The sequence below is a fragment of the Girardinichthys multiradiatus genome, chromosome 22 (genome assembly GCF_021462225.1).
Source record: "Girardinichthys multiradiatus isolate DD_20200921_A chromosome 22, DD_fGirMul_XY1, whole genome shotgun sequence".
NCBI classification, from domain to species: domain Eukaryota; kingdom Metazoa; phylum Chordata; class Actinopteri; order Cyprinodontiformes; family Goodeidae; genus Girardinichthys; species Girardinichthys multiradiatus.
In genome coordinates this window covers 34,264,851-34,290,730 of record NC_061814.1, presented here as the reverse complement: position 1 = coordinate 34,290,730, position 25,880 = coordinate 34,264,851, and the positions used below count along the sequence as shown (strand labels likewise).

Below are 25,880 nucleotides of genomic sequence, written 5' to 3'. Positions count from 1 at the left end.
AGTCAAGTTTGGAGAATATGTACAAGATGTGTGGAGGGAAACCATTTGGCCCTGTAACATTTGGTAAGATCGTACAGACTATATGTAGATCTAGGCTTATTGATGGTTTTATTAGTTCAGCCTTCTAGGTATTATATTTTTGTTGTTTTTTTTCACCAAAAAGAAATCCCCAAACAGCTGGATTGTGATTGTTAATGTTACAGTTTTTGGTTTATAATTATTGTCCCGTCCTGGTGCTATGTGTTAAAATCTGGTTCTCTTAGCTTTAATCAAGGATTTGTAAGTAATTTATTGAAAACAGAACCTATTTAGGGGGACACGTGCTTGGTGCATACTTGTGCAGCAGCTTGAGGCCGCTGTAAAAAGCATGCTCGGGGGTATATGAGAAGTCCAGTTTTCCTATAATTCCAATAAATATGTTTTCAGATTAGTATTTGACAAGAACACAAACAATTGACTAGCATTTATTTTTGTCTGTGCAAATTTAAATGAAAAAGTTATTTTTTTTTTTGCTTTAAAGGGCACCCTATCCATTTGCTATGTGTTGGCGTTGTTCTAGTCAGTAAATAATGAGATTTGTGCCGCAGGCTTTTGATGTTTTCCGTCTTTCCTTGCAGCTCAGACATGAGTGGGGCCAGTAACACACTGGCCAGAGAGTTTCTGACTGATGTTCACCAGCTATGCAGTGCGGTGGCCCAGAGAGCCGAGGCACGGGATGAAGATGAGGAGGAGAGTCACATGGTGGCGCTGGGCGAGTACCTGGTCAGGGGACGAGGATTCTTGTTGCTTAGCACCCTGGACGCCATCATAGATCAGGTAGGAGCTAAAAGCTAAAAATATGCATCCTTTCCCCTAAAGCTCAGTGTCCCCAATTATTATAGTCATACAAAAACTGAGACAGAACTGGGGTTCTTACACAAAGCACGGAATTTAATTTGCCAATTTTGGAAGTCTGGCTAAGTATGGAAGAAAACAAAATGTTATATGGATAAATGTTTAGGTTTCAAGACTTTTTCATTACTCCATTGCCTAAAAGATAAATATATATATATATATATATATTTCTTTTTATTTTTATTTTATTTTATTTATTTATATATTTTTTTAAGTGCCTTTTATATTCATTTATATTTAAATTATCTCCTTTTATCTTTTATTTGCCTGAGATCACAACTTGAGTTTAACTTGTGTCCAAATGTATTGATTAGTGTGGTTTTCTAGTTACTAACAGAACCCACTGATAAATGTACATTTGATCCAAAATAAAAGCAGCCATTTTACAGCTTCTTTAGCTTCTCGCTCATCTTAGGTCAGATTTAAGCGTAAACTCTGGTTCAAAGCGTTAAAACCAACTTTTTATTCTTACAAAAAAGGAAAGAAATAAAGATATTATACATCTACGTCAGAATTTGATAAATTTAGACGTGAAAGATTTAGTAACAATGAAAGAATGCAGCTTTTTTGGTCCAGAGAATTTACCACACCAGCAACTCTGTAACTAACTTCAGCATTATGTTATTTCATGTTTTATAGAATTTCAGGTAAATGTTTTGTTCTCAGTTTTTTTTTGTTGCAAATATTTTAAATTGCTTCAAAATCTAGAAATTGGTGTCCTAAGAAGTGTGAACATTTTACAAATTTTAAATGTCTTTCTGTTCTGCTTTTCTATTTTAACATACCTGATTTCAGTACTACACCAAATGTTATCTGCTTTTAGTTTCAGATTTAGTTTTAGGTGTTAAAGCTCGAGGCTTTATCGTGTAGCTGTTCAAAATCAGCAGGACAAATTAAAATTTCCATATTTTTTTTCATAAAACAAACTAAAACCTCTGTTTCTACCGATGGTTTCTCATCAAAGAAAAAATCGGATAGGTTTTGCAACAAGGATGCAGAAGAATGAAAACATTTAAAGCAACACAAATCATGTATATGCAGTAGAATAAAATAATTTTAATGACAACAATGCAATAAAACAATGAAAGAGCCAAAAGGGTTTTTTGCTGATTAGATGCTGTAAAGTTTTATGAACTGACACGTGCACTTCCTACAGACCATGTGTTTTTCAATGCTCCAATGGAAATGTTTTTCACAGTAGGAAATGCTTAAATTTCCCTGAACGTCAACCTGAATCTGGGCTTTTAAATTCCCTCTGCTTATCTGTGACGTCTGTTGCTTCACTCACAAGGCTGTCGTAGCCAAAGAGACCGTTTGCTCTGCAGTTCTCCACCTTTTATCGGCTGCAAACAGCCGCTCTACTTTCCAAAGTTGTTTTGAACAACCAAACATTTTAATTTACCCTTCAAGATAGAATGTAACATACTGTATATATTAATAGTGTTGTTGATTATGTGGAGCAGCAGAAGGGGAAAATCTTTTTTTTGGTAATTGTGTAAAATGATATGAAGGGCCTCACAGAAGGAGCTGTTGCTCTCTCCATCAACTAGAACCAGGCCCAGACAGGCCTGATGTTTCGTCTGTTTAGATCATTTCTGTCTGCACACTTCACCATGAGTGTTCTGGGGAAGATTTGTAGTTGTAGTCGCAACCTTTATGTTTTTAAATGTATTTGCTCTGTGTGAGTCCTTGATAGAGTTGGTAGTTTTGGTGCTCACTTCGTCAGAAGTGTTCCCGCTGCTCAGTCAGATAGCACCTATAAAATTTGATGGTTTTGCAAAGCGTTTATTGTTCATTTCTCATAAAAGTTGCTCCAGAGAAGCTGCAGAATTGGCGTTAAAGAATCTGCAGACTAAACTGCGGCAGAGTTCTGACTCCTGTCGTTTATCTAGGCCACTTGGTTAGACTGAGGTAACATTAGAACAGCAAAGTGATGATGAATCAAACCCTAACGATGTCCTGTGGGATAATGTAATGCGAATTTCTTTTGAAGTTGAGCAGGGAAATGTGATCCTTTACTTGTCAGCTTAGCAAAGCTAATTTCTCCAAAGACGTCTATTTAAATAAAATATGTATGCTAATTCAAGTTATGGTAAATGTGACCATATGTCTGGGCCTGCATGGCATCTTGGTTGTTCTTCTCTTTTAATTCTAGCATTTAGTCTACGAATTTAAGGCATGCATGTGCAAATTGTCATCACAAGCTGTAGCTGTGTGTGTCAGCAGCATCCTGCATGGGACTAACCTCTACATAGCAATCAGAATTACTTTATAATGAGCTTGTTTGTTGCTAATACTGATTTCAAATCAAAGAAACAGGGTTCTAATTTAGTAGAAAATGTATGATGAATTGAATTTTGTTCCACTGGGTTGGTGGAAGGCTACCCTTGACATGCTATGGATTCTGTCTAAAAAATTAAATATTTTTTATTGTTTTTGGTTAATATAAAATTACTGCCTATAGAGATCATATTCAACATCATGTGCCAAATGTTTAGCTGCAGTTGGATAAAATATGGAAAACTTACTGATGGCTGTAATTAGAGCTGGATGACCTGGCCAACAATGTATATATTTGGGATATATCACAATACACAACATGTATCACAGTGTATAAAACACTTTTTAATCACTATATCAACAGTCAACCATATAATACAGTGGTGAACAGTGACTAAATGCTCCCACAGAGTCGGGTGTACTTGATGTCCCCCCAATTCTAGACGGACTCGAAGCGTACTTCAAGTCCGCCTAGAATTGGGGGTACTTCCAAAGCTCAATTTTTATGACTGTGTACTTGGTTTCACACAATAAACTGCTCGGTGGGAAAAAGTCTCCACACCGAACTGTTTTATATATGTGACAATCTGCTTCGAGCAACCAGTCGCGGGGATATGCAATGTCACTGACAGTCTCTGCGCCGCGACTAATGGTTATATTCCACTTAATGTCCCTAGTCTGGTTTAATGGCTTTTAAAGCTGCAGTTGGAAACTTTTGTAAAAATTTAGTTTTCACATATTTGTTAAAACTGTCACTATGTCCTGACGGTAGAATATTAGACAGATGATCTATGAAAAAATCAAGCTCCTCCTGTTCCTCCCAGTGGTCTTACTGCCTTTTGCAAAAATACACCGCTCCTGGTCAGAAATAACCAATCAGAGCCAGGAGGAATGTCTCACACACCTTCCCCTGCATATCGCATATCACATACCATCGTTCCAACTACAGATTGCCGGTGTGCTGCAGATGTGCTAATGGCAGGAAAACAAGACATTGCTTTTTCATTTTCGTGGTCTGCTGCAAAGTACTGCCCAGAACTCGAAAACGAAAAAGCATTCCGAGCGGCGGGCGCAGCAGAGTGACGTCAGCAGCCGTTCTTCCTCAGCTCCCTGCTGACCGAGCTACCCATCTTGTTCGGTAGGGGGCGCTGTGCACGTCTGCATTGCATTACATTGCAAACGTGCTAAGAAATGGATTGAATTGCAGCAGGGCCGAGCTCAATTTGTGGCAGTGGCACAGGCGGCAGGCTTCTGCCACAGCCTGCCGCAGGGTGGCATGGGATTCCGCGAGGATGCCAGAAGGTGCCAGACCGGCCGTAAAAGCTTGCCAATGCGGTTGCCGCTGTTTTTGTGGAAGCTGATGCTGATTATCGGCAAATGGTGTCATTATTGTTATAGCCTGTTACCTTTAAATAATAATTTCATTATTGATTATTAGTCAATAAACAGCTTTAGACACATAACATAAGGTGATTGTATTTACTTGACATGGAAAATAAATAGCACTATGTGTGACGTGTTGAAAGGATGACGAAGATTTATTGCACAAACAGCCGGTTTAACAGCACGAGCGGCTATTCTGAATTGTCACTCACAGAAAAATATAAATAAATGCTTAAAAACACGCTGGATGTCCCAGGCCATACGGCTGCCACAAGGATGCCACAGTCTGCCACTGGAACTACCAGTTCTGCCTGCCACTGCCACACATTGAGGTTGGCCCTGCTGCAATTCAATCAATTTCTCGGCACATTTGCAATGTAATGCAATGCAGACGTGCACAGCGCCCCCTACCGAACAAGCTGGGTAGCTCGGTCAGCAGGGAGCTGAGGAAGAGCGGCTGCTGACGTCACTCTGCTGCGCCCGCAGCTCGGAATGCTTTTTCGTTTTCGGGTTCTGGGCAGTACTTTGTGGGCAGACCACGAAAACGAAAAAGCAATGTCTGCTTTGTTTTCTTTTTGATTATTGCATAAAATGCGCAGTCGTGAAGAAGAAAATGCAAATAGGATGATTGATTACTAATTTTATTTATGGGTCAAATAATGCAGCCACATTCTTAAAATGAAAAAGCATTTCTGGAAATGCTTTTTCATTTTCAAATTTTTACTGTGGCTCAGTAGGAAGAGTAGTCATCTTGCAATCAGAAGGTTGTGGGTTCGATTCCAGCTTCCTCCTGCCATATGTCGATGTGCCCCTGGGCAAGGCACTTAACCTCAAGTTGCTTACCGATCTACGTATCGGTGTATGAATGTGAGTGCGATTGGGTGAATGTGGCGCTAGTGTAAAGCGCTTTGAGCGGTCTGTATGACTGGAAAAGCGCTATATAAGTTCAGTCCATTTACCATTTACATTTCAAATTGAACTTTGGTATCTATTTGCTGGGGTACATTTTGAAAAATAAATCTCAAATGTCTTTTTCATTTTAATTAAGTGAAAGAATGAGCAGTCTTGAATAAGAAAATTAAAATGCCAATAGGATTATTGATAACTAATTTCATTTATGTGTCAAACAATGCAGCCACATTCTTAAAACGAAAAAGCATTTCTGAAAATGCTTTTTCATTTGAAATATGGTAACGATTTGCTTCCATAGACGAAAAGCAAGCTGCGCATTTACAGCAGGCTCCGCTGTGGGGGAGGAGCTGTGGAGGGAGGACAGTAGTACAGCCGAGAGCAAGGGGGACGGACCCGTAAGGTGTGCTTGTTCAAAGTCCAGATTTTCTCAGAACTCCCTAGTGCAGCTTTAATTCCAGCTTTCTTTTCTTTTGTTTTTTGGAAGCAACAAGGTAACTTTCAGGTCTTCCTCCTCGTCCGATGATGCCTTGGCAGAAAATGTGTGAAATGTAGGAATGTGTCACAAGAAATGCAAGAAATTGGTACGCTATGAAATCTCGAACGTCTGCACACAGTGCGCTTGGGGTCCGCACCGCTCACAGTAAACGCATAGACTCTGTAGGAGCCTTTGGCCTCTGGGCCAAACTTGACAGCTGCCCTCTCACATAATCGAACAGTAGACTGGACTGTAACACTTTCAGAACACAAGTTTAGGTGCAGTTTGGCCACTCATTTTGAAAATGGTCAATAAGTCTGGTTCACTTATTACCCAACAAACAACTGATAACTGATGCTTTAGGGAAAGGTCAAATCCAGTGACAAATGATCGCAGAACAAAAATAAACAAAAAACAGCTAATAACCAACAGTGTTGGGTCACATATACCAAATGAAATATGAGTAAAATAACAACTGCTCCAAATGAGCTCTGACAGGCTTAAGGACAGCAGAGCAGAAACCTGAATTAAGGCACCATGTTTACCTCTGGTCAACAGCATTAATGACAACATTCATCATCTCACCCTTTTGTTGATTTCCTAACAATAAAACTTAAAATCAGCTCTGCTCTACCACTGGTGCCTTGACATCTTCATGGGTCTGTGAGCCTCAGTCGTGCAGAATCCTGCCGCGTTCTGGGTTTTTAACTCTTCTTCTCCGAATTGTAACGTTATGCGGCAACTTTCACAAAACCTGATCAATTTTGAGCTGTAATCTGTCTTAAGGAAGCAAAGAAATGCTCATTTAGAATCAGTTATTACGTCGGCTTTATCCAGAGCTGTTTTCCTTTGTACGCATGTTGTTTGTCTATTAATGTCACATCTCTGGGTGTGAACACTTTTTAAATTGTGTTAGGCCATTATATTTATTTTATTGTAGCCAGGATGTTCTCTTGCAACCAGGGAAGACAAGGGTTTATAGATGGCCAGTGGAAAAGCAGGTGAGTGCTGCATTTAGGAACATTAGGGAAAACTAATCTCCAAGCAAAGTAGATGCAGACGGGTAACAACTGCCACAGTGATTAATATTGGATGTTCAGAATATTGTCATTTCAAACATCTCATGTGGATTAAAGCTTGATATATTGAATATGTTGAATAGATATTATAGATGACAATGTTATTAGTTTGGATTAAGTTCATGTATTTATGAAAATTACAGACTTATCATTAAAAAAGGCTTCTTTAGAGACCTAAATGAGACTGGCTTATTCCGAAGGAGATTTATAAACTAATCTGGCAGTTCTTTTTAAAGGACATCGCTAACATCTGTCTCTCCCTGTCAAATTCTGTCAGCCTTGTTTTTGTGCAGCTGCTTATTCATTGCGAGATGCACTGCTGAATTAAATTGTCTTGCACAAGCGTAAATAACAGCTGGGATGCGGACATGGTGGTTGGTCTGTTTAAGTACTTTTGCTCATCTGACTCTCACTGATCTAGTTCTTAATGTTGATTTGGTGTATCAGAGGTGTTACAGCCACCTCTGTTCTATTATTAATAGGGTTCCTACGTTGTCTGGAAATGTTTGAACAAGTTTGAAAATTTGCTTTCTGTATTTTTCAGGTGTTAATAAGTATGGAAGGGAAAGCGAGTATGGGAAAATATTTGTATTTTTAGACTTTATTCCCTATCCCATTGTCAAAATGTTGTGTCCTGTCCTCCTTCCTGGTAAACTTCCATCTGTCCTTCCTTACTTCCTGGTGCCTCCCTTCCCCCGAAACACTCCCCCCCCACCCCCCCTTATTAAATCCTATTTGGTCACTGAAAAGCTTCAAATCCAGGTTGAATTGGACCTGTGACCTTAAACTAGATCTAAAACGCCAAACAAAACACAAAACTGCAACTTTTTTGGAGTTTTTCACAAACAAAATAACGGTACTAAAGACCACAAACATTGCTTTAACGAATCTACTTTCAGCCTAGAATCCTTGTCCTTATTCATGTCCAAAAGTTAGATAAAAGAGTTAAATGACACCATTGCAGACTAAAATCTAAAGCTAGTTTCACCATTGTGCTGTTTTACTATTTGTAGCATTAGCAGCATTGTGTTGTTTTATTTGTAGAGGTTAATATGTTGTACACAAAGTAAACATGAGTACAAAATGTTAACTCTGAAACTGATTGAACAGTAATGCAGTCTTATGTGTAATTTTGAAATGGTAAATTTATAGGAATCCCGCTAGTGTCAGTTATTAAGTGTTTTCCTCCATAGCCAAACGTAATTTTATGTATTTATGGAGTTTCTGGCGTGACTTTACATTATTAAAGTATCCCGTTTGGGTTGGCATAATGTTGTGAACTTTATAAGTAATTGTCTTGGTATAAATTGTAGACGTTTGACAGAAAAGATGTATTTGAAGTGTTAGCGCTTTTTGAAATGAATATTTAGTATACAAATAAGCACCAATTGAGACTTCTGCTGGTGTGTTTGTAATATTCTCCATATGAAAGAGTTCATTCTGTGCACGTATTGTGTTTAGAACAATGTGTTTTAGCCTCCTGCTTTACCTTTTTTGTTTGACAAATGGTCAAGGTGGATCCCTTTTAATTAACACATGACAGAGGAATGCTAGTTACACATTCAAAATTCCTTGAAGCAAGCCTCTCGTGTAGCTGCTACATTGCTTCCTGTCATACTAGTACTGAAATAACTGAAAACAAGAAAGGATCAGTTGTAGCTAGACGTATTCGTAAACGATTAAAGTCTAATAGAATATGAAGGTTTTGTAAGTGAAACTAATAGAGACTTAAACAGATATTTTGATTTAGGGAGGAGTAGAGTGTGACTGAGTGGGAGTGCCTTGGCGGGGGATCAAAGTGAGACCAAATTGACGGAGGAAAAGAGGTTTTTGTCCCATCTAAGTAACTCACTGTGATCTGTTCAACTCTCAGGAGCTGACTTGTCGGGAAGAGCTGCTTACTCTGCTGCTGTCGTTACTTCCTCTGGTCTGGAAGATTCCTGTGCAGGAGGAAAAAGCCCCAGGTCTGTTGTCAACGATAGATACCAACCTACTTGCTCTAGTTTCTGTAGATTTTGTTAATGTTACATACTTAATGTAACTTATTGTGCCTTATGTGGCAAAATCAAAATCAAATGCTTAGTTTCTGAAGTGTGAGTATGCCTATGCTCCACGGTTATCTATGACCTGTGTTCATGTTTCAGTTATTTTCCCAATCTGGGGAGTTTTAGCGTTTGATTTGGTGGGTTCATGTGAAGGTTGGGTTCAACCTGAATGTTTCCTTTTTGGCTTTAACTATACATTTCTATATTCTCTTCACGTGATGGTAATAAACCTTAATTTTCTCAATGGCGTGCTGCAATCAGTTTATTTGGTATGGTTCCTACACAGTCTTGAAATGTAGACATAAAATATTTTCTAACTATGGAAAAATGTTTGTATTCTCAGATATTCTTTCCTTGTTCGATTGTATTCATGATACAGATCACAATTTTTACAAATGTTGCTCCAGTCAGAGTGCTTTTATGCTGTTTCTTTGTATAAAAGATGCAAAGTCAACATAATATTAATTCCTGACTGAAAAACTACAGATGCTTGCATGCTGACGCAACTTAAGGTTTCGTATTTAGATGTTACTCTGTCTAAGTGATAAAACAGATGATAATAAGGGCCAGTTTCTAAAAACAAGTGATAATTTACTAGATGTGTTGTATAAACCTCTCTGTCCCTAAAGCCTTTGATTTTCCATCTGCCTATTTAGAGCCTGACCACAGTATAATTATCTGCCATGAAATGTACATTGTTTTATATTTAAACCTAAAAAGAGATTGACTATGAAATCTGAAAATTCAGCCAGAAAAGTGTGAAATTTTTTAATGCCAAATGTGTAGGAATACAGATTTCTTTTAACCTTTTTATTGTTGTAGCTGTGAGTGCCAAAACCAGAACAGTTTTGTTTGCGGAGGCCTATGACCTGAGAATGACGTCGGCATTTAGAAGAAGGCTGCTGATCTTCTCTAACATGAAGTCTAGACATTTTTTGTTTAATTAATTTTTGCTTTCTTTTAACAAACAAGCTTCTGTGTCTTGAAAAGGCATGGGCTGTTAGGAGATTTCCATGTTGTGATAACTTGAATAAAATACCACGGTTTCATGATATTACAATATTTGCTCATACATTAAAATGTTATGCATGATTTGGCTGGTTTTATCTATGTTGCTATAACAATTTAAAATTGTTGCTCCAGTGTTAAAGGCATATCATGTATGGCTGCTCATATTCAGTTTGTCAGGAAGAACGTTCTACCCTTCATTGTGAAAGAAAATTAACAGGATAAAAGAAATTATGAGGCAGCCAATAATATAACAACTGCCAAAATGTGATACTTGCCAGTATAGGTAATAATTTGGACAATATGAATACAGTAAAGCAAAAAACATAACTTCTTCGCCAATAATATAATAACATGTTTCTAATAGTGTAATAAATTCTTAAATTTTTGATGTGGCATAAACAAAATCCTTGTAGGTCACATGACTCCTCCCACTTTGTGGACTAACTACCAAATGTGCTTCACAGTAATAAATTTAATATTCTGGCACATACAGTATGTACCGTAGTTATGTATTTATTGTATGTATTTACATATCTAGGCAAATAAACAGTATTCTAAAGATTTATCACAGCAGATACAGTACAGACCAAAAGTTTGTACACACCCACTCATTCAGAGTTTTCTTTATTTTCATGACTATGAATATTGTAGCTTCACAATGAAGGCATCAAAACTATGAATTAACACATGTGGAATTATATACTGAACAAAAAGTGTGAAACAACTGAAGATATGTTTTATATTCTAGGTTCTTCAAAGTAGCCACCTTTTGCTTTGATTACTGCTCCACACACTCTTGGCATTCTGTTGATGAGCTTCAAGAGGTAGTCACCTGAAATGGTTTTCCAACAGTCTTGAAGGAGTTCCCAGAGATGCTTAGCACTTGTTGGCCCTTTTGCCTTCACATTGCGGTCCAGCTCACCTCAAACCAGCTCGATTGGGTTCAGGTCCGGTGACTGTGGAGGCCAGGTCATCTGGCGCAGCACCCCATCACTCTCCTTCTTGGTCAAATAGCCCTTACACAGCCTGGAGGTGTGTTTGGGGTCATTGTCCTGTTGAAAAATGAATGATGGTCCAACTAACCGCAGACCGGACGGAATAGCATGCCGCTGCAAGATGCTGTGGTAGCCGTGCTGGTTCACTATGCCTTCAATTTTGAATAAATCCCCAACAGTGTCACCAGCAAAGCACCCCACACCATCACACCTCCTCCTCTATGCTTCACGGTGGGAACATCTGTTCACCTCTTCTGCGCCGCACAAAGACACGGTGGTTGGAACCAAAGATCTCAAACTTGGACTCATCAGACCAAAGCATAGATTTCCACTGGTCTAATGTCCATTCCTTGTGTTCTTTAGCCCAAACAAGTCTCTTCTGCTTGTTGCCTGTCCTCAGCAGTGGTTTCCTAGCAGCTATTTTACCATGAAGGCCTGATTCACACAGTCTCCTCTTAACAGTTGTTCTAGAGATGTGTCTGCTGCTAGAACTCTGTGTGGCATTGACCTGTTCTCTAATCTGAGCTGCAATTTCTGAGGCTGGTGACTCGAATGAACTTATCGTCCGCAGCAGAGGTGACTCTTGGTCTTCCTTTCCTGGGGCGGTCCTCATGTGAGCCAGTTTCTTTGTAACTCTTGATGGTTTTTGGGACTGCACTTGGGGACAATTTCAAAGTTTTCCCAATTGTTTGGACTGACTGACCTTCATTTCTAAAAGTAAAAGTAAAAGTACTAAAGTAATGATGGACACTCGTTTTTCTTTACTTAGCTTCTTTTTTCTTGCCATAATACAAATTCTAACAGTCTATTCAGTAGGACTATCAGCTGTGTACTGTATCCACCTCCTGCACAACACAACTGATGGTCCCAACCCCATTTATAAGGCTTGAAATCCCACTTATTAAGCCTGACAGGGCACACCTGTGAAGTGAAAACCATTTCAGGTGACTACCTCTTGAAGCTCATCAACAGAATGCCAAGAGTGTGCGTAGCAGTAATCAAAGCGAAAGGTGGCTACTTTGAAGAACCTAGAATATAAGACATATTGTCAGTTGTTTCACACTTTTTTGTTCAGTATATAATTACACATGTGTTAATTCATAGTTTTGATGCCTTCAGTGTGAAGCAGCAATATTCATAGTCATGAAAATAAAGACAACTCTTTGAATGAGAAGGTGTGTCCAAACCTTTGGTCTGTACTGTACATCTCAAAATGGCTCTTAAAACCAATAGTTGGTAGCACTGCACGGTGCCGCAGTTGGTAGCACTGTTGCCTTGCAGTAAGAACGTCCGGCTCCCATGTTCTTCCCGTGCACTCACCGGGAGGAATGGTACACCAATAACATAAAAACTTACCATAATATTGGCAAGTTATTACGTTTTCAACTTGATTACATTACGTTATAATAAAGTTATCTATAATATTTATTTATTGTTTTGATCTTTAGTTTAAAAAGGTCAATATTAGCTGGTTATGTAGTCGGGCTATTTGCATAACAGACATGGTGCTCGTAGCATGCTAACTAGTTTTAGTTTATTTAATATTAAATATGTGTTTATAAACAATGGAAATATTTCTAAACCACCAAATTGTCTTCCTTATAAGCAAGGGAAACCTTCTTTCAACCAGATGTGCAGCAGTGCGCAGCAACCGGTGGGAGGTTGTCTGAAAAGTTAATCCACAGGAGTTATGGTTTGCAACCATAATCTTTTAAAACCTTGATATACCTTAATACTGGTTATTGACCCATACCTGCTTGTGACATCTAGTGGAGCCTCATGTTCTTTCTTATTCACTTTTTCTGACATTTATTTACAAAAAAAAGTTTTTTGGACTCATTGTGTAGTTCAATGTAAAATGTCAACACCAAAGCCTGGTGGATCTCTTTGTGTTTTAACAGATTTCACCCTGCCATCCCTACTAGAAGTTTTCCTTAGCTGGGAGGTGAAGGCTGTTCCTCTCAGGACAGGACAGAAGGCTGTGACAGATGAGCAGAACTCTGGGAAGAGATCCCGTATAGGCAGCAGCACCTGGAAGTCACGGAGATCACGCAGAACGTTGCAGAGGTACTCTGTGAAAGATGCTCGCAAGTCCCAGGTCTCCACTTCAGATTCAGAAGCCAACTCTGAAGACAGAGCCGCCGGGGGCTCAGGTAGAGCAAGGAGCCGAAGACCACACGGATCCACCATCCAGGTGAGCTGCCAGCATCATCGCCCTGAGGCCTCGCAGTTGACTTCTACTGCCACCAACACTACAGAAACCATGAGTGCACCGTATCCCCACCCCAGAGTCCCTGGGTCTCAGATGGTTGACAACGAAACCCTGACAGATCCTGCTGCAATATCCATTTTTAACCGCATGGAGAACTCACCCTTTGATCTTTGTCACGTGTTACTTTCCCTGTTAGAGAAGGTTTGTAAGTTTGACATGACCATCAATCACAACCCTGGCCTGGCCGTCAGTGTTGTACCGACCCTCACAGAGATCTTGACTGAGTTTGGGGACTGCTGTGGTCCACGGGGAGGAGGGGGGATGGGGGCAGAGGAACTTGCTGGAGGCTGGACTGAGGAACCAATTGCACTGGTTCAGAGAATGTTACTACGCACCATCTTGCACTTGATGTCTGTGGATATTAGTCAGAGTGACAGACTTCCAGACAGCCTGAGACGAAGTTTGACGGACCTTCTGCGAGCAACTCTTAAAATCCGAAGCTGTTTGGAGAGGCAGAGTAACCCTTTTGCCCCACGGACAAAAAAGACTTTGCAGGAGGTCCAGGATGATTTTTCTTTTTCCCGTTATCGTCACAGAGCTCTTCTACTTCCTGAGCTTTTAGAAGGAGTACTACAAGTTCTTCTGAGTTGTCTCCAAGCTTCAACACCCAACCCTTTCTTCTTTAGCCAGGCCCTGGAGCTCATCCATGAATTTGTCCAGCACCGTGGTCTCGAGCTCTTTGAGGCCACAGTTCTGAGACTGGAGGGACTGGGCAGAGCCAGTTCTGATGTAGGCAGAGAGGCTTCGGAACGATTACGGGGTCTCATTGCAGGGGTTTTTAAAATAATCAGTGCTATTAAGAAAGCAAAGTCAGAACAGCTTCATCAGTCGGTTTGTGCTCGTCGCCGGCACCGTCGCTGCGAGTATTCCCACTTCCTGCATCACCACAGAGACCTATCGGGCTTGCCTGTCTCTGCTTTTATGCAGGCGGCCAGAAGCAACCCCTTTGAGGAGGATGGGGGGGGCTCAGAGGGAACTGAGGGGGATACTGTGCGTTATCCGGAAAGATGCTGCTGCCTAGCTGCCTGCTCCCACCAGTGTCTCCGGCTCCTGCAGCGCCTCTCACCCAGTGGGCCATCTGTGCTGCAGGTATTAGCTGGGATTCAAGCTGTTGGAATCTGCTGTTGTATGGACCCTCGCTCAGTTGTAGGACCCCTTTTACATGCTTTCCAAGCTCCAGGTCTCCGTAGTTACCAGTCCCATGTACTCTGTGTGCTAAGTAGACTGATTTTAGACCAGCTTGGTGGGGGTCAGCCATCAGAGAAAGCTAAACTGGCTTCTTGTAATATCTGTACTCTGGACAACAGCCAACTTCCAGGTCTGGAGGAAACATTGCAACAAGGAGAACCTTCAACTATTTCTACCAGTTTATGTTACCGCTCCCAAGGTATCCTGCCTAGTGGAGGGGGAGCTGAGGAAATGCTCTGGAAGTGGGATGCCCTGGAGGCCTACCAGGAGCTAGTATTTGGAGAGGACTGGCAGCTGAGCCAGCAGATAGCTGGCCATGTGTGCCAACTAACACTACGGGGCAATGCTATAGTGCAGTGGCAACTCTACACACACATCTTCAACCCTGTTCTGCAAAGAGGGGTGGAGTTGGTCCACCATGCCCAGCAGTTGGGGATTTCTACTGTCTGCACTCAGGTCTGCAGCTACCACACACAGTGCTTGCCAGTGGATGTCTTACTCATCTACCTGCAAACATTACCAGCACTTCTTAAATCAAGGTAAGGTCCTGTATCACTTTTTCTCTACTTTTCTTCAGTCTACAATGAAAAATGTATTTCCTCTGCTGTTTACTGGTGTGTTCAGTGAATCTATTTACTTATCCACTGTTACAGTTAAGTGGTGGAGTCCAATTTTTAGATGGAATGGATTTTTTCTTCTCTTGCTTCATCATGAACTTTCCAAAGATTATATGAACACGAGACATAAAACTAATCCAGCTGCCTCACAGTAGACCGTATCCACTTTGTCATGAGATCCCTCCAGGCCAATGCTAATTGTTACCAATAAATAATTTATCATGGCTTTGATGACAGACTATTGACTGTTACATAACATCTTTACCTGACAGTCTAACACATGTATTGTTTATCAACATACTGCGTTTCTTTTTAAATACCTTGAAAATGAACATTTAAGCAGCACTTTATTGATGCAGATTTACACATACAGGCAAACGTGGAACTGAGTCATAATGTCTTTTCTTTTGTGACCTATTTAGATAGTGTCCAACTTGCTTAGTTCATTCTTAGATATTGGTTGTGCTTTTGAGATGTAGGCTGCTTTTGCCTGCTGGATAATTTTTTTGTGTTTGTTTTAGTTTAGCTATACTTACTACTGTTTTATATTTTATGTTTCAGAGTGGTCAGAGACCTTTTTATCAGTTGTAATGGGCTTAACCAGGTGACAGAGCTCGTCTACCTTGACCAGACTCGCTCTTTGGCTTTGAAGGTGTTTGAAACTCTGATCATAGGAGTCCGACATCAGCAGAGTGATGGGCTTCTTCATGAACTAGAGAGTGCTGACACCAAAGAAAGGGACGCTATCCTTAGCTTGGCTGAGGAACTGGGGTCCCGAGGGGTCGGAGAAGGCCCACAGAGCCTCAGCAAGTTCTATGAAGGCCTAAAGGAGGTGTATCCACGTCATAAAAGCCGTACTGGACAGAACCATGGACCAGGAAGAAGCAGAACAGAGACCCACCTACATGTGATCAACCTTTTCCTCTGTGTGGCCTTCCTTTGTGTCAGCAAAGAGGCAGATTCTGACCGGGACTCTGCCAACGACTCTGAAGACACTTCAGGGTATGACAGTACAGCAAGTGAACCTCTGGGAGGACGCCTGCCTTACCTGTCCCCAGACAGTGTTACTTTGCCCTCTAAAGAACAGCTACGGCGTGCTGCAGACGTCTGGTCCGTGTGTCGCTTCATCTACATGGCCAGTCCTCTGTTCCAAAGACAGTTTTTTAGGCTTGGAGGTCTGGATGTGTGCTTGCGTCTCATGGCCATGGTTATCCAGAAACTCTCTTGCAAGACCAAGGATGGAAAAGCAAAGAAGAAGAGAGAGGGTAAAGGGAAAGGCAGCCCTGAGTCTACAGTTCCAGCTGCTTCATTGGGACCTGAAGATCCTTCCTGTGAATCTGGAGATTTCCACAGCTTAGGTCCAACTGAGGGGAAGACCAAAGATCCAGGGAAGAGGTTTGATGAACAGTGGCAGCTTCAAAGTATTCGTCTTCTTGAGGCCCTGCTGGCCATTTGTCTACATAGCGCCAACTCGGCCATGCAGAGAACAGAACCGGAGCTTTCTTATCAGGTTTGTTAACAGTTATTAATTTAAAGTTATTGTCCATGTACATCAGCAACAAAAAATTCAACTTTCAATAATCTGTTCCATCTCATTTTTGATAGCTTCAGTCTGTTGATGAGACCCTGTTTGAGGTGAGGGACCAACTATCTCGCTCAGGAGTGGTGAACTCTGACCTGGCTTTACCCCTGTTCGACTCTCTGCTGCGAGTGGCCTTGGCTCAGGTGTCTTCATGTACTGATACACCCGAGGAGAAACCAGAGAGGGTAAGTTGTCCCTTGGATGATACAATCCATGCATATTTTATATGTTAAAGAGATACAGGTCCTTCTCAAACAATTAGCATATTGTGATAAAGTTCATTATTTTCTATAATGTAATGATGAAAATTTAATATTTATATATTTTAGATTCATTGCACACTAACTGAAATATTTCAGGTCTTTTATTGTCTTAATACGGATGATTTTGGCATACAGCTCATGAAAACCCAAAATTCCTATCTCACAAAATTTGCATATTTCATCCGACCAATAAAAGAAAAGTGTTTTTAATACAAAAAACGTCAACCTTCAAATAATCATGTACAGTTATGCACTCAATACTTGGTCGGGAATCCTTTTGCAGAAATGACTGCTTCAATGCGGCGTGGCATGGAGGCAATCAGCCTGTGGCACTGCTGAGGTCTTATGGAGGCCCAGGATGCTTCGATAGCGGCCTTTAGCTCATCCAGAGTGTTGGGTCTTGAGTCTCTCAACGTTCTCTTCACAATATCCCACAGATTCTCTATGGGGTTCAGGTCAGGAGAGTTGGCAGGCCAATTGAGCACAGTGATACCATGGTCAGTAAACCATTTACCAGTGGTTTTGGCACTGTGAGCAGGTGCCAGGTCGTGCTGAAAAATGAAATCTTCATCTCCATAAAGCTTTTCAGCAGATGGAAGCATGAAGTGCTCCAAAATCTCCTGATAGCTAGCTGCATTGACCCTGCCCTTGATAAAACACAGTGGACCAACACCAGCAGCTGACACGGCACCCCAGACCATCACTGACTGTGGGTACTTGACACTGGACTTCTGGCATTTTGGCATTTCCTTCTCCCCAGTCTTCCTCCAGACTCTGGCACCTTGATTTCCGAATGACATGCAGAATTTGCTTTAATCCGAAAAAAGTACTTTGGACCACTGAGCAACAGTCCAGTGCTGCTTCTCTGTAGCCCAGGTTAGGAGCTTCTGCCGCTGTTTCTGGTTCAAAAGTGGCTTGACCTGGGGAATGCGGCACCTGTAGCCCATTTTCTGCACACGCCTGTGCACGGTGGCTCTGGATGTTTCTACTCCAGACCCAGTCCACTGCTTCCGCAGGTCCCCCAAGGTCTGGAATCGGCCCTTCTCCACAATCTTCCTCAGTGTCCGGTCACCTCTTCTCGTTGTGCAGCGTTTTCTGCCACACTTTTTCCTTCCCACAGACTTCCCACTGAGGTGCCTTGATACAGCACTCTGGGAACAGCCTATTCGTTCAGAAATTTCTTTCTGTGTCTTACCCTCTTGCTTGAGGGTGTCAATAGTGGCCTTCTGGACAGCAGTCAGGTCGGCAGTCTTACCCATGATTGGGGTTTTGAGTGATGAACCAGGCTGGGAGTTTTAAAGGCCTCAGGAATCTTTTGCAGGTGTTTAGAGTTAACTCGTTGATTCAGATGATTAGGTTCATAGCTCGTTTAGAGACCCTTTTAATGATATGCTAATTTTGTGAGATATGAATTTTGGGTTTTCATGAGCTGTATGCCAAAATCATCTGTATTAAGACAATAAAAGACCTGAAATATTTCAGTTAGTGTGCAATGAATCTAAAATATATGAATGTTAAATTTTCATCATGACAATATGGAAAATAATGAACTTTATCACAATATGCTAATTTTTTGAGAAGGACCTGTAGTTTAGATTTTTTTAATTGGGTTCTGTTAGCACTATGCAATTATCACTCAATTTTGATTTTGGCTCCAAATGATTACAAAAACAAGATCATTTTCAAAAAACTATTGTTTTTATTTCATTGTTTTTAAATATTTTGCTTTCAAATATGCTCTTTTTTTGTAATGTCTGGCAGTGTGCACTTTTCTTCCTTGGGAAGGCTGAAGCCAAATGCTTTGTCTGCTTTAAAAAGTCAGTACTAGCGGGGTGGAGGAGCTGCAAAACAATCCCCCAGAGGGGAAGGGGTTGACACACGGTCGGATACCGCGGTAGAACTTCGTACACGGTAAAAAGTCTAACGAAAGGACCAAAACTGCTACAGTATGAAAGGCATGGGGCAAAATGAACCGCGGCACCAGGAGCAGCGTTTAGCAAACAGAAAAGGAGAGTTGGTTTATTTTTGTGGGAACACTTGGATCCTGAGATCCAGACAGGGATTAAAATCCAAGACATGCTACTCGATGATGTCTGCACCACTTGGCAACACAACAAATCTGTACCCTGTACCCGAATTGAATTGATTGCCAAGTAGCAACTTTAATTAAAATGTGTTATTTAAATTTCATTGTTTGCCACAGTTTTTAAACATGCACGTAAAACTTAAGATGGCAAACATGTCTGTGTAATATTTTCATTCATTCCAGAATGAGAGCCATGGATCCATGAAGTGTTTGTCTTTGGGGCATTTTCTAGATGGTAAATGTGCTCTATCAGCGGATGGGAGCAGTTGAAGAGCTTGCCATTCTACTTGTTCAAGCTTGATCATTCATTCATTCATTTTGAATAGTCCTGTGGCTTTGTAACTGTGTCTTAGCTGTGTTTTAGATATGAGTTTGCCATACTTAGCATCAAAAGAATGGATATGACTGCATGTCCCTACAAAACCAAAATAGTCAGTCAGTCATTTGCTACCGCTTATTCCGTAGTGGGTCACGGGGGAGCTGGTGCCTACCTCCAGCAGTCTATGGGCGAAAGGCAGGGTTCACCCTGGACAGTCCATCGCAGGGCAACACACTCATTCATACACCTAAGGGCAATTTAGAGTGAACAATTAACCTAACAGGCATGTCTTTGGACTGTGGGAGGAAACCGGAGTACCCGGTGAGAACCCACGCATGCACGGGGAGAACATGCAAACTCCATGCAGAAAGACCCCAGGCCGGGAATCGAACCCAGGACCTTCTTGCTGCAAGGCAACAGTTCTACCAACTGCGCCACCTAGATAGTAATGTTTTAGCTTCATTAATTTAAAGAAATTCCCCTTGGCCTTCACACTGAGTTTAGCAGGTTGGTAAACGGTTGCTTGTCTTTTAAGATGTCGGACCGATTGATAACTAAGGAATGAGTATTATTGACTCTCTTCCTGTTGGGGTTCCTGTCACCAGAAGAGTTTCGGTCTGTATTACCTGGTTTATGTAGGTGTCAAACCAACATACTTTCATGATTACCTTTTAGCTTTCTTGACTAAGAATAGCTTTACCTTTATGGTAAAGTAATAGTGTAAATAAAGAAGTTGAGCATAAATGAATGCCAACAATCATCCAGCAAAGTGTTGTCAGGGACTAAAGTAAAGCATTTACTCTCCGTTGCTAAGCAGCTATAATCTGGACAGTAGCTGTACAATAAGATGGCAACCATAATTATAGTCCATATGTAGAGCAAGCATACAACCCTGAGCAAGCATGACCCATTTCTATTTACATGCAAACATTTCACCCATGTTCCTTGGCTTTAATGAGTGATGCAAAAACATTATATTTTTATCAGCAACATGTACGCAGACGGACAATAATTCATATCTGCAAATAAATGTATACATTACCACCACAAATATCATATTTTATTATGATAGTCCAACACAGAACCACCTTACGTGATAATCACAGCAGCATGTGTTTTGACCTATGTCCATTCTTTTTTGAATATTGGCTCAATGAGATTGGAAGGAGAGCATCTGTGAAGATCAGTTTTCAAATCTTGCCTCAGACCTCTCTTTGGTTTAGGTCTGTACTTTGACTGGGCCGTTCAAACACATCAGTGGGCTGTGATCAGAGTGTGTGTTTTGGGGTGTTGTCCTGCTGGAAGGTGAACCTCCACCATTAACTCAAGCCTCGCGCAGGTTTTCATCCGGTTCTGCCCTGTATTTAGTCCCTGCTGAAGAAGTCAGCCTCCCCACAGCATGATGCAGCCACCACCATGTTTCACGATTGGTGCCATTGGGTTTAGGGTGCTTGCATTTAGGTCTGGAAATGTCTGTTTTCTATTTTGACTTCTTATGGCTTTCTTTCAACATTGATTTAATTTTATAAATGCCCGATTTGTTTAGCAAATGACCAATAATTGTTCTGTTAATACATTGTACCACCTGAGCTTGTGGTTCTGTAAAGCTCCTTCAGAGTTACCATGGGGCTCTTGAATGCTCCTCTTCTTGCCCCACCTGTCAGTTTAGATGTAAGTGCAGGTCTTGGTAGGAAGGCAGTTGTGCTATACTGTTTCATTTTTCAGGTGATGGATTGAACAGAGCTCTGTGAGGTATTCAAAGCTTGAAATATTAGTTTATAACCTAATCCTGCTTAAACTTCCTCATTAGATTATCCTTCACCTGTCTGCTGAGTTGATTGGTTTTAATGATGCTGTTTGCTCTCTAACAAATCTCAGAGGCCTCAAAACAGCTGGATTTACACTGAGATTAAATTACGTATGGGTTGACTTCAGAAGAGAGTTGGTTGCACTGGATTTTCTTTAGGGCATCAGAGCCAAGGGAGCTGAATGTGAAATGCATGTCACACTTCTAGTTTTAGGTAGTTTCTTTTTTTATTTAAAAATAAAGATTTCCAAATACTTGATGTTTTATGGTTGTGATGTGCAAAATATTAAGAGGCTCAAGATGTACACTGTAAATTAATTTCCAAAGCACTGTAACTGCATTGTTCCTGCTCATAAAGTTGGCTTTACATTTTGTAATACCTGGTGGGGGATCTTCTTTGTCTCATAGCTTTTTCATCTTTGATCTTTATATATGCCAGGTTTTGTTCAGATTTTCTGTTATTCTAAGAGCTTAGTTCTTTCTCTGTAGGCCCAGCAGAGTGTGATGTTCACTTAATCATTACCCAAGTGTGTTGCAAAGCTCCATGATTAGCCTTTCACAACAGAGGTGTTACATTTTTGAGATGATTACCTACACGGCGCAATTGAAGGTATGGTTTCTTATGTCTTTGAGGTGTCAGAATAATTCTCTCTGCCCTTGTTTTTTCCTTATTTGTATTGTAGGGAGTTTGCCAATGTGTGCATACTATACCCAACTGTGCACAACAAGGAACCGGGCTGTGTGAATGCTGTGCAAGTCAGCTGATATTTGTCTTATGACCGAAAGCTTGTACTTTTTTTCCCCTGACTTTTTCCCTCCTTAAGTGGAAAGACCTCAACTTGTCATGCTGAAAAAACTTTTGGTCAAGGCAATTTTTTTTTTAATGATCAAAGGATTAGGTGAGATCTGCCTTATATCTCACCACCATGTAAGGTTGTGGGAGTGGTGTGGAGGATCTTGGTTTAGTTTCATGTAATGGTTTTTTTTTTTGTTTTTGTTTGGGCAGAAACTCCAGGTGTTTGCAGAGGGGGCGGCTCCTGCAGGAGATCTGTCTGAGGAGGTGGATGAGGTGCAGAGCTGCAGCGTCAGGCATCCAGGAGAGGAGGAGGGTTACGACGCTGATAGTGAAAGCAACCTGGAGACCATGAAGCAGCAGGAAGAGGGTATGTCCACACATAAATGCACCATAAACTGTACACAACTCTGTACACTTGGACAGTTTGCTTCAGCTATAAAACCTTTTACAAGAGGTTTCTCTTTTGCAGTGGGGTTATTTTTGGAATGCCGTAAATCACTTTAACTTCATCTGCTCCGTATGTCTTGTTTTTGTTGGTGATAAATGTCAGCAGACTTATCTGGCTGGACTGAGAGGTCATGTGCTGGTCTCAACCTCTGACCCTAATGATAACTGGCCTTGGGAAACCTTGCTTCTTACTCTGATCTACTCAAAGCTCAGTGGTTCTGTCCCTTTTTGCTTATAAGCTGTCGTTCTGTGCCGTGTCAAAGATAAAGCAACATCCTCCTGTGGTGGCTTGTGGAGGATATTTAGCAAGAAGAAGCTGTTATTTTTTTTGTGTATGGATGACAAAGCAGAAAGCAGCCCTGAGCCCTAAGCATTAGTGCTCCCCTCTGCACTCAAGTCCTGCAGGTTAACGACTTGGCCTGATTACAGTTTTTACTTTAATCCCCTTAGAATGGACTCATTGTGGTACGTTTTACAACTGGCTGGCAGCAAGATTCTCTGGCCTCATAAGCTGCATCTTATGACCTAAAGTTCCCATCAGATGGAGAGTCAAGCTTCCTGGAAAATGATTGCATCACCTAAAGTTGAGCGCGTTTAAATTTGAAGAATCGTAAACAAAAACCCATCAGTTTTAATTAAGGAATCATTGGGTTTTAAACGGTTCTGTCTATGAAATAACTCTCTCTGTAAAGTTTTAAAATTGATCGTTTACTTGTGCTTTAGTCAGACTAACAAAACTCAGATAAAATGTTTTTGAAAGTATAATTTTTAAACTTTTGTGCTTCTTAAATTAAAAAACATTATTTAATAAAGGATATCTTGCAAAATAGCAATAAATAATATATTGCTATTTCCGTATCATAATCATAATAGCTCGATTGTGATCATGAGCTTTAACATCTCTTATCAGATCACACAACGTTTTTTCTTAATGTCAGATTTACAAGTTTTTTTCTCCTATTATTTCCTCGCTCCTTTCTCCGTTACATTTGTTATCATAAGATTATTCAATATTCTAAGAAAACTTGCTTTATTATATTTCAATGCGAGAAAACCTTGAGGTTTCTCACTTAAATTAGCCCACAGCCCAAACATAATCAGCAGTGTAGCAGAAATTTAAGGTAATTTATGTTCTGTCTGTGCAGACTTTCAAACAACTCTTAAATGACTTTCAAGTATTTGAGTGATGCTTGCTCTGCTCGCTTTTTCTTGCTTGTTGGTTGTTCTCATAAGCAGTTGAATTTTTCAATTATTCTGAAATTTAAACAAATGTTTCTAATTTAGGAGATTTTAATTTGTTACCTAGATTTTCTCAGGAGTTTCTTAGGCTCCTGGTTAGACTTGGTATTAACATCTGATTCAGATAAAAGTGAATACCGAACAACCACAATTCACACCTGGTACTAAAATCTGCCCCGAGCGATCAGATCACGGTTACCCACTTTACATGCAGACATGAGCAGGACAAAAAGTTCCCTGCTTCACATATTTGTGGAGTTATTTTAGAATAGAGTAGATTATCCTTTTATCGTCTGTCACAAGTATAACGAAATTGAAAGAAAGCTATCTGGTCAGTGCATAGAAAAATAAATATGTTAAATAATAAGTTATGTAAAATAGAACAATAGATGCAGATGAAATAAAAACACATACACACATTCATACTGATTGCGCTATTGCCATTTTGCCTTTCCATTTACATTCTGGCTGTATTGAGTTTAGATGTTGCTGTTGGATTCAAACTGTTTTTGAATATGCATGTTTTGGCTTTTTGGCTACAAAATCTTCATAGGTTGACCTGTGTAGTTATGTAGGTCCCATGATGATATTGTAGGTTTATTGGAGACTTGTGTTAGCATGTTACGGCCTGCTCTCAGGGTGAACTTGCTTGGACAGCCAGACGGCTTGATGGCGATTGTTGTGAATGTCCTCCACTTGTGCGCTATTTTCCCTACAGGGATTTTTAAGTGTGTATTCACACCAGGAAAGTAATTTGGTACGGACCAAAAGCGGACTTCGTTTTTTGTTTGCTTTCACATTGTACTTTTTGCAAGTGAACTATTACTTTTAAACAAAGCTCACGGGTGACGATCATTGCTTCCATTGGACAGAAATGCCCACGGCGGGACAGAACACAGACCCAGAAATTGAGGAAAACAACTGTTGCGTGCGGCATTTCTGTTCTGCATATTTGTGTCGTTATTACAACTGTGATATCATTGTGAAGAGAAGTTCAACACAGGTTTTGCAAAGTTCTATTTATAATTTTCCGGTTGGAGAATGCTACACTTAAATGCTGCTACAGTCTTTTTTCTAAAGGCTTCATTCAGCTTCTTCAACCTGACCATGGTGTCCATTCTCAATTTCAACAGTCAGGCATACTCCAAAGTAAATGTCTGAGGTTTAAACAGGGTCAACCACCTTCAAGATGCTGAGTAATGATGTTCTATTTTACATCCCTGTGCAAGAAATAGCTTTTTACAGAAAATTTGCAATGGTTAATTTCTCAATATTTCCAAAATTTATATTAAATCCATATGTTCAGTATTATTAGAAAATACAGTATTCTTACTTTTTACATGACTTTTTAGTTCAAGTGTTTCATATAGATATTTAATTCCTTCAGATTAGCTGACTGCAGTTTTAATTTTGGTAGCGCTATTTGTTTGGTTGGTTTTTTTTAACCAAGAAACTTCCAGGTAATGATGCTTGTGTAGTGTCAAAGGTGGTCCTGCACTGTGTCCCTGGACAGATTGCACAGCTTGCAGACCGCCAAACTAATGCAGGAACAAGTGTCTGGAAACAAATCTGTATATCTGGAGTGTGTTCACACCTGTATCTAACTCCAACACTGTTGGATCAATCAGGACAGATGTTGGTGCCTGGTTTGAACAGAACCATGCATTGCTGGGCAGTCATAGCACAGGGTGCTCAAACTGTATGCTGTACGCAGTCATTACTATCACTAGCCAGTCAGGATTGATGTAATAAGGATTACAGAGAGGGCATATTTCATAATTAGACGTCAAAATGAGTGCTATGAATTGGAACCCCACTAACAGCCGATTTCCAGTTTTCTTCTACCATCAGATTTTTTTACAATGTCCTGATATCCAAAGATGCTCTTTTTTGCAGTTCTGTGAGCTTTATATGTTATCTTTATGCACCATCTTCCCCATGGTGGCAATCCAGCCTAACTGCTAGTGGGTACAAAAATGGGCATCTGAAAGGTGTTTTATGCTGAGCTGTGTTTGATTTGCTGTGCAAGGTGCGTGTGTTTTTGTCTGGCTGATCCTAAATCAGCCAGGAGTTAGAAGTTGGACTTTTAAAGTTTTTCCATTCAAAGCAACTGCGGTCTGACCATTCCCTTGTTCCAGTTTTATTACTGGAGTTTTTCCACTGAGTTCCTGCCTCAGAGTTTTATGACCC

General features: G+C 40.5%; 1 protein-coding gene across 2 annotated transcripts in view; it reads left to right on the top strand.

Annotated features, from left to right (window-relative positions):
• The window catches only part of lyst (lysosomal trafficking regulator), a 98,040-nt gene that overhangs the window by 24,026 nt on the left and 48,134 nt on the right, over positions 1–25,880 (top strand). For both annotated transcript variants that reach the window (XM_047352423.1, XM_047352422.1), the window contains exons 3-8: positions 618–816; positions 8,897–8,987; positions 12,976–15,073; positions 15,713–16,661; positions 16,757–16,918; positions 22,215–22,371. In XM_047352423.1, the coding sequence (XP_047208379.1) occupies positions 618–816; positions 8,897–8,987; positions 12,976–15,073; positions 15,713–16,661; positions 16,757–16,918; positions 22,215–22,371 (3,656 nt within the window). The remainder of the gene's footprint in view (positions 1–617; positions 817–8,896; positions 8,988–12,975; positions 15,074–15,712; positions 16,662–16,756; positions 16,919–22,214; positions 22,372–25,880) is intronic.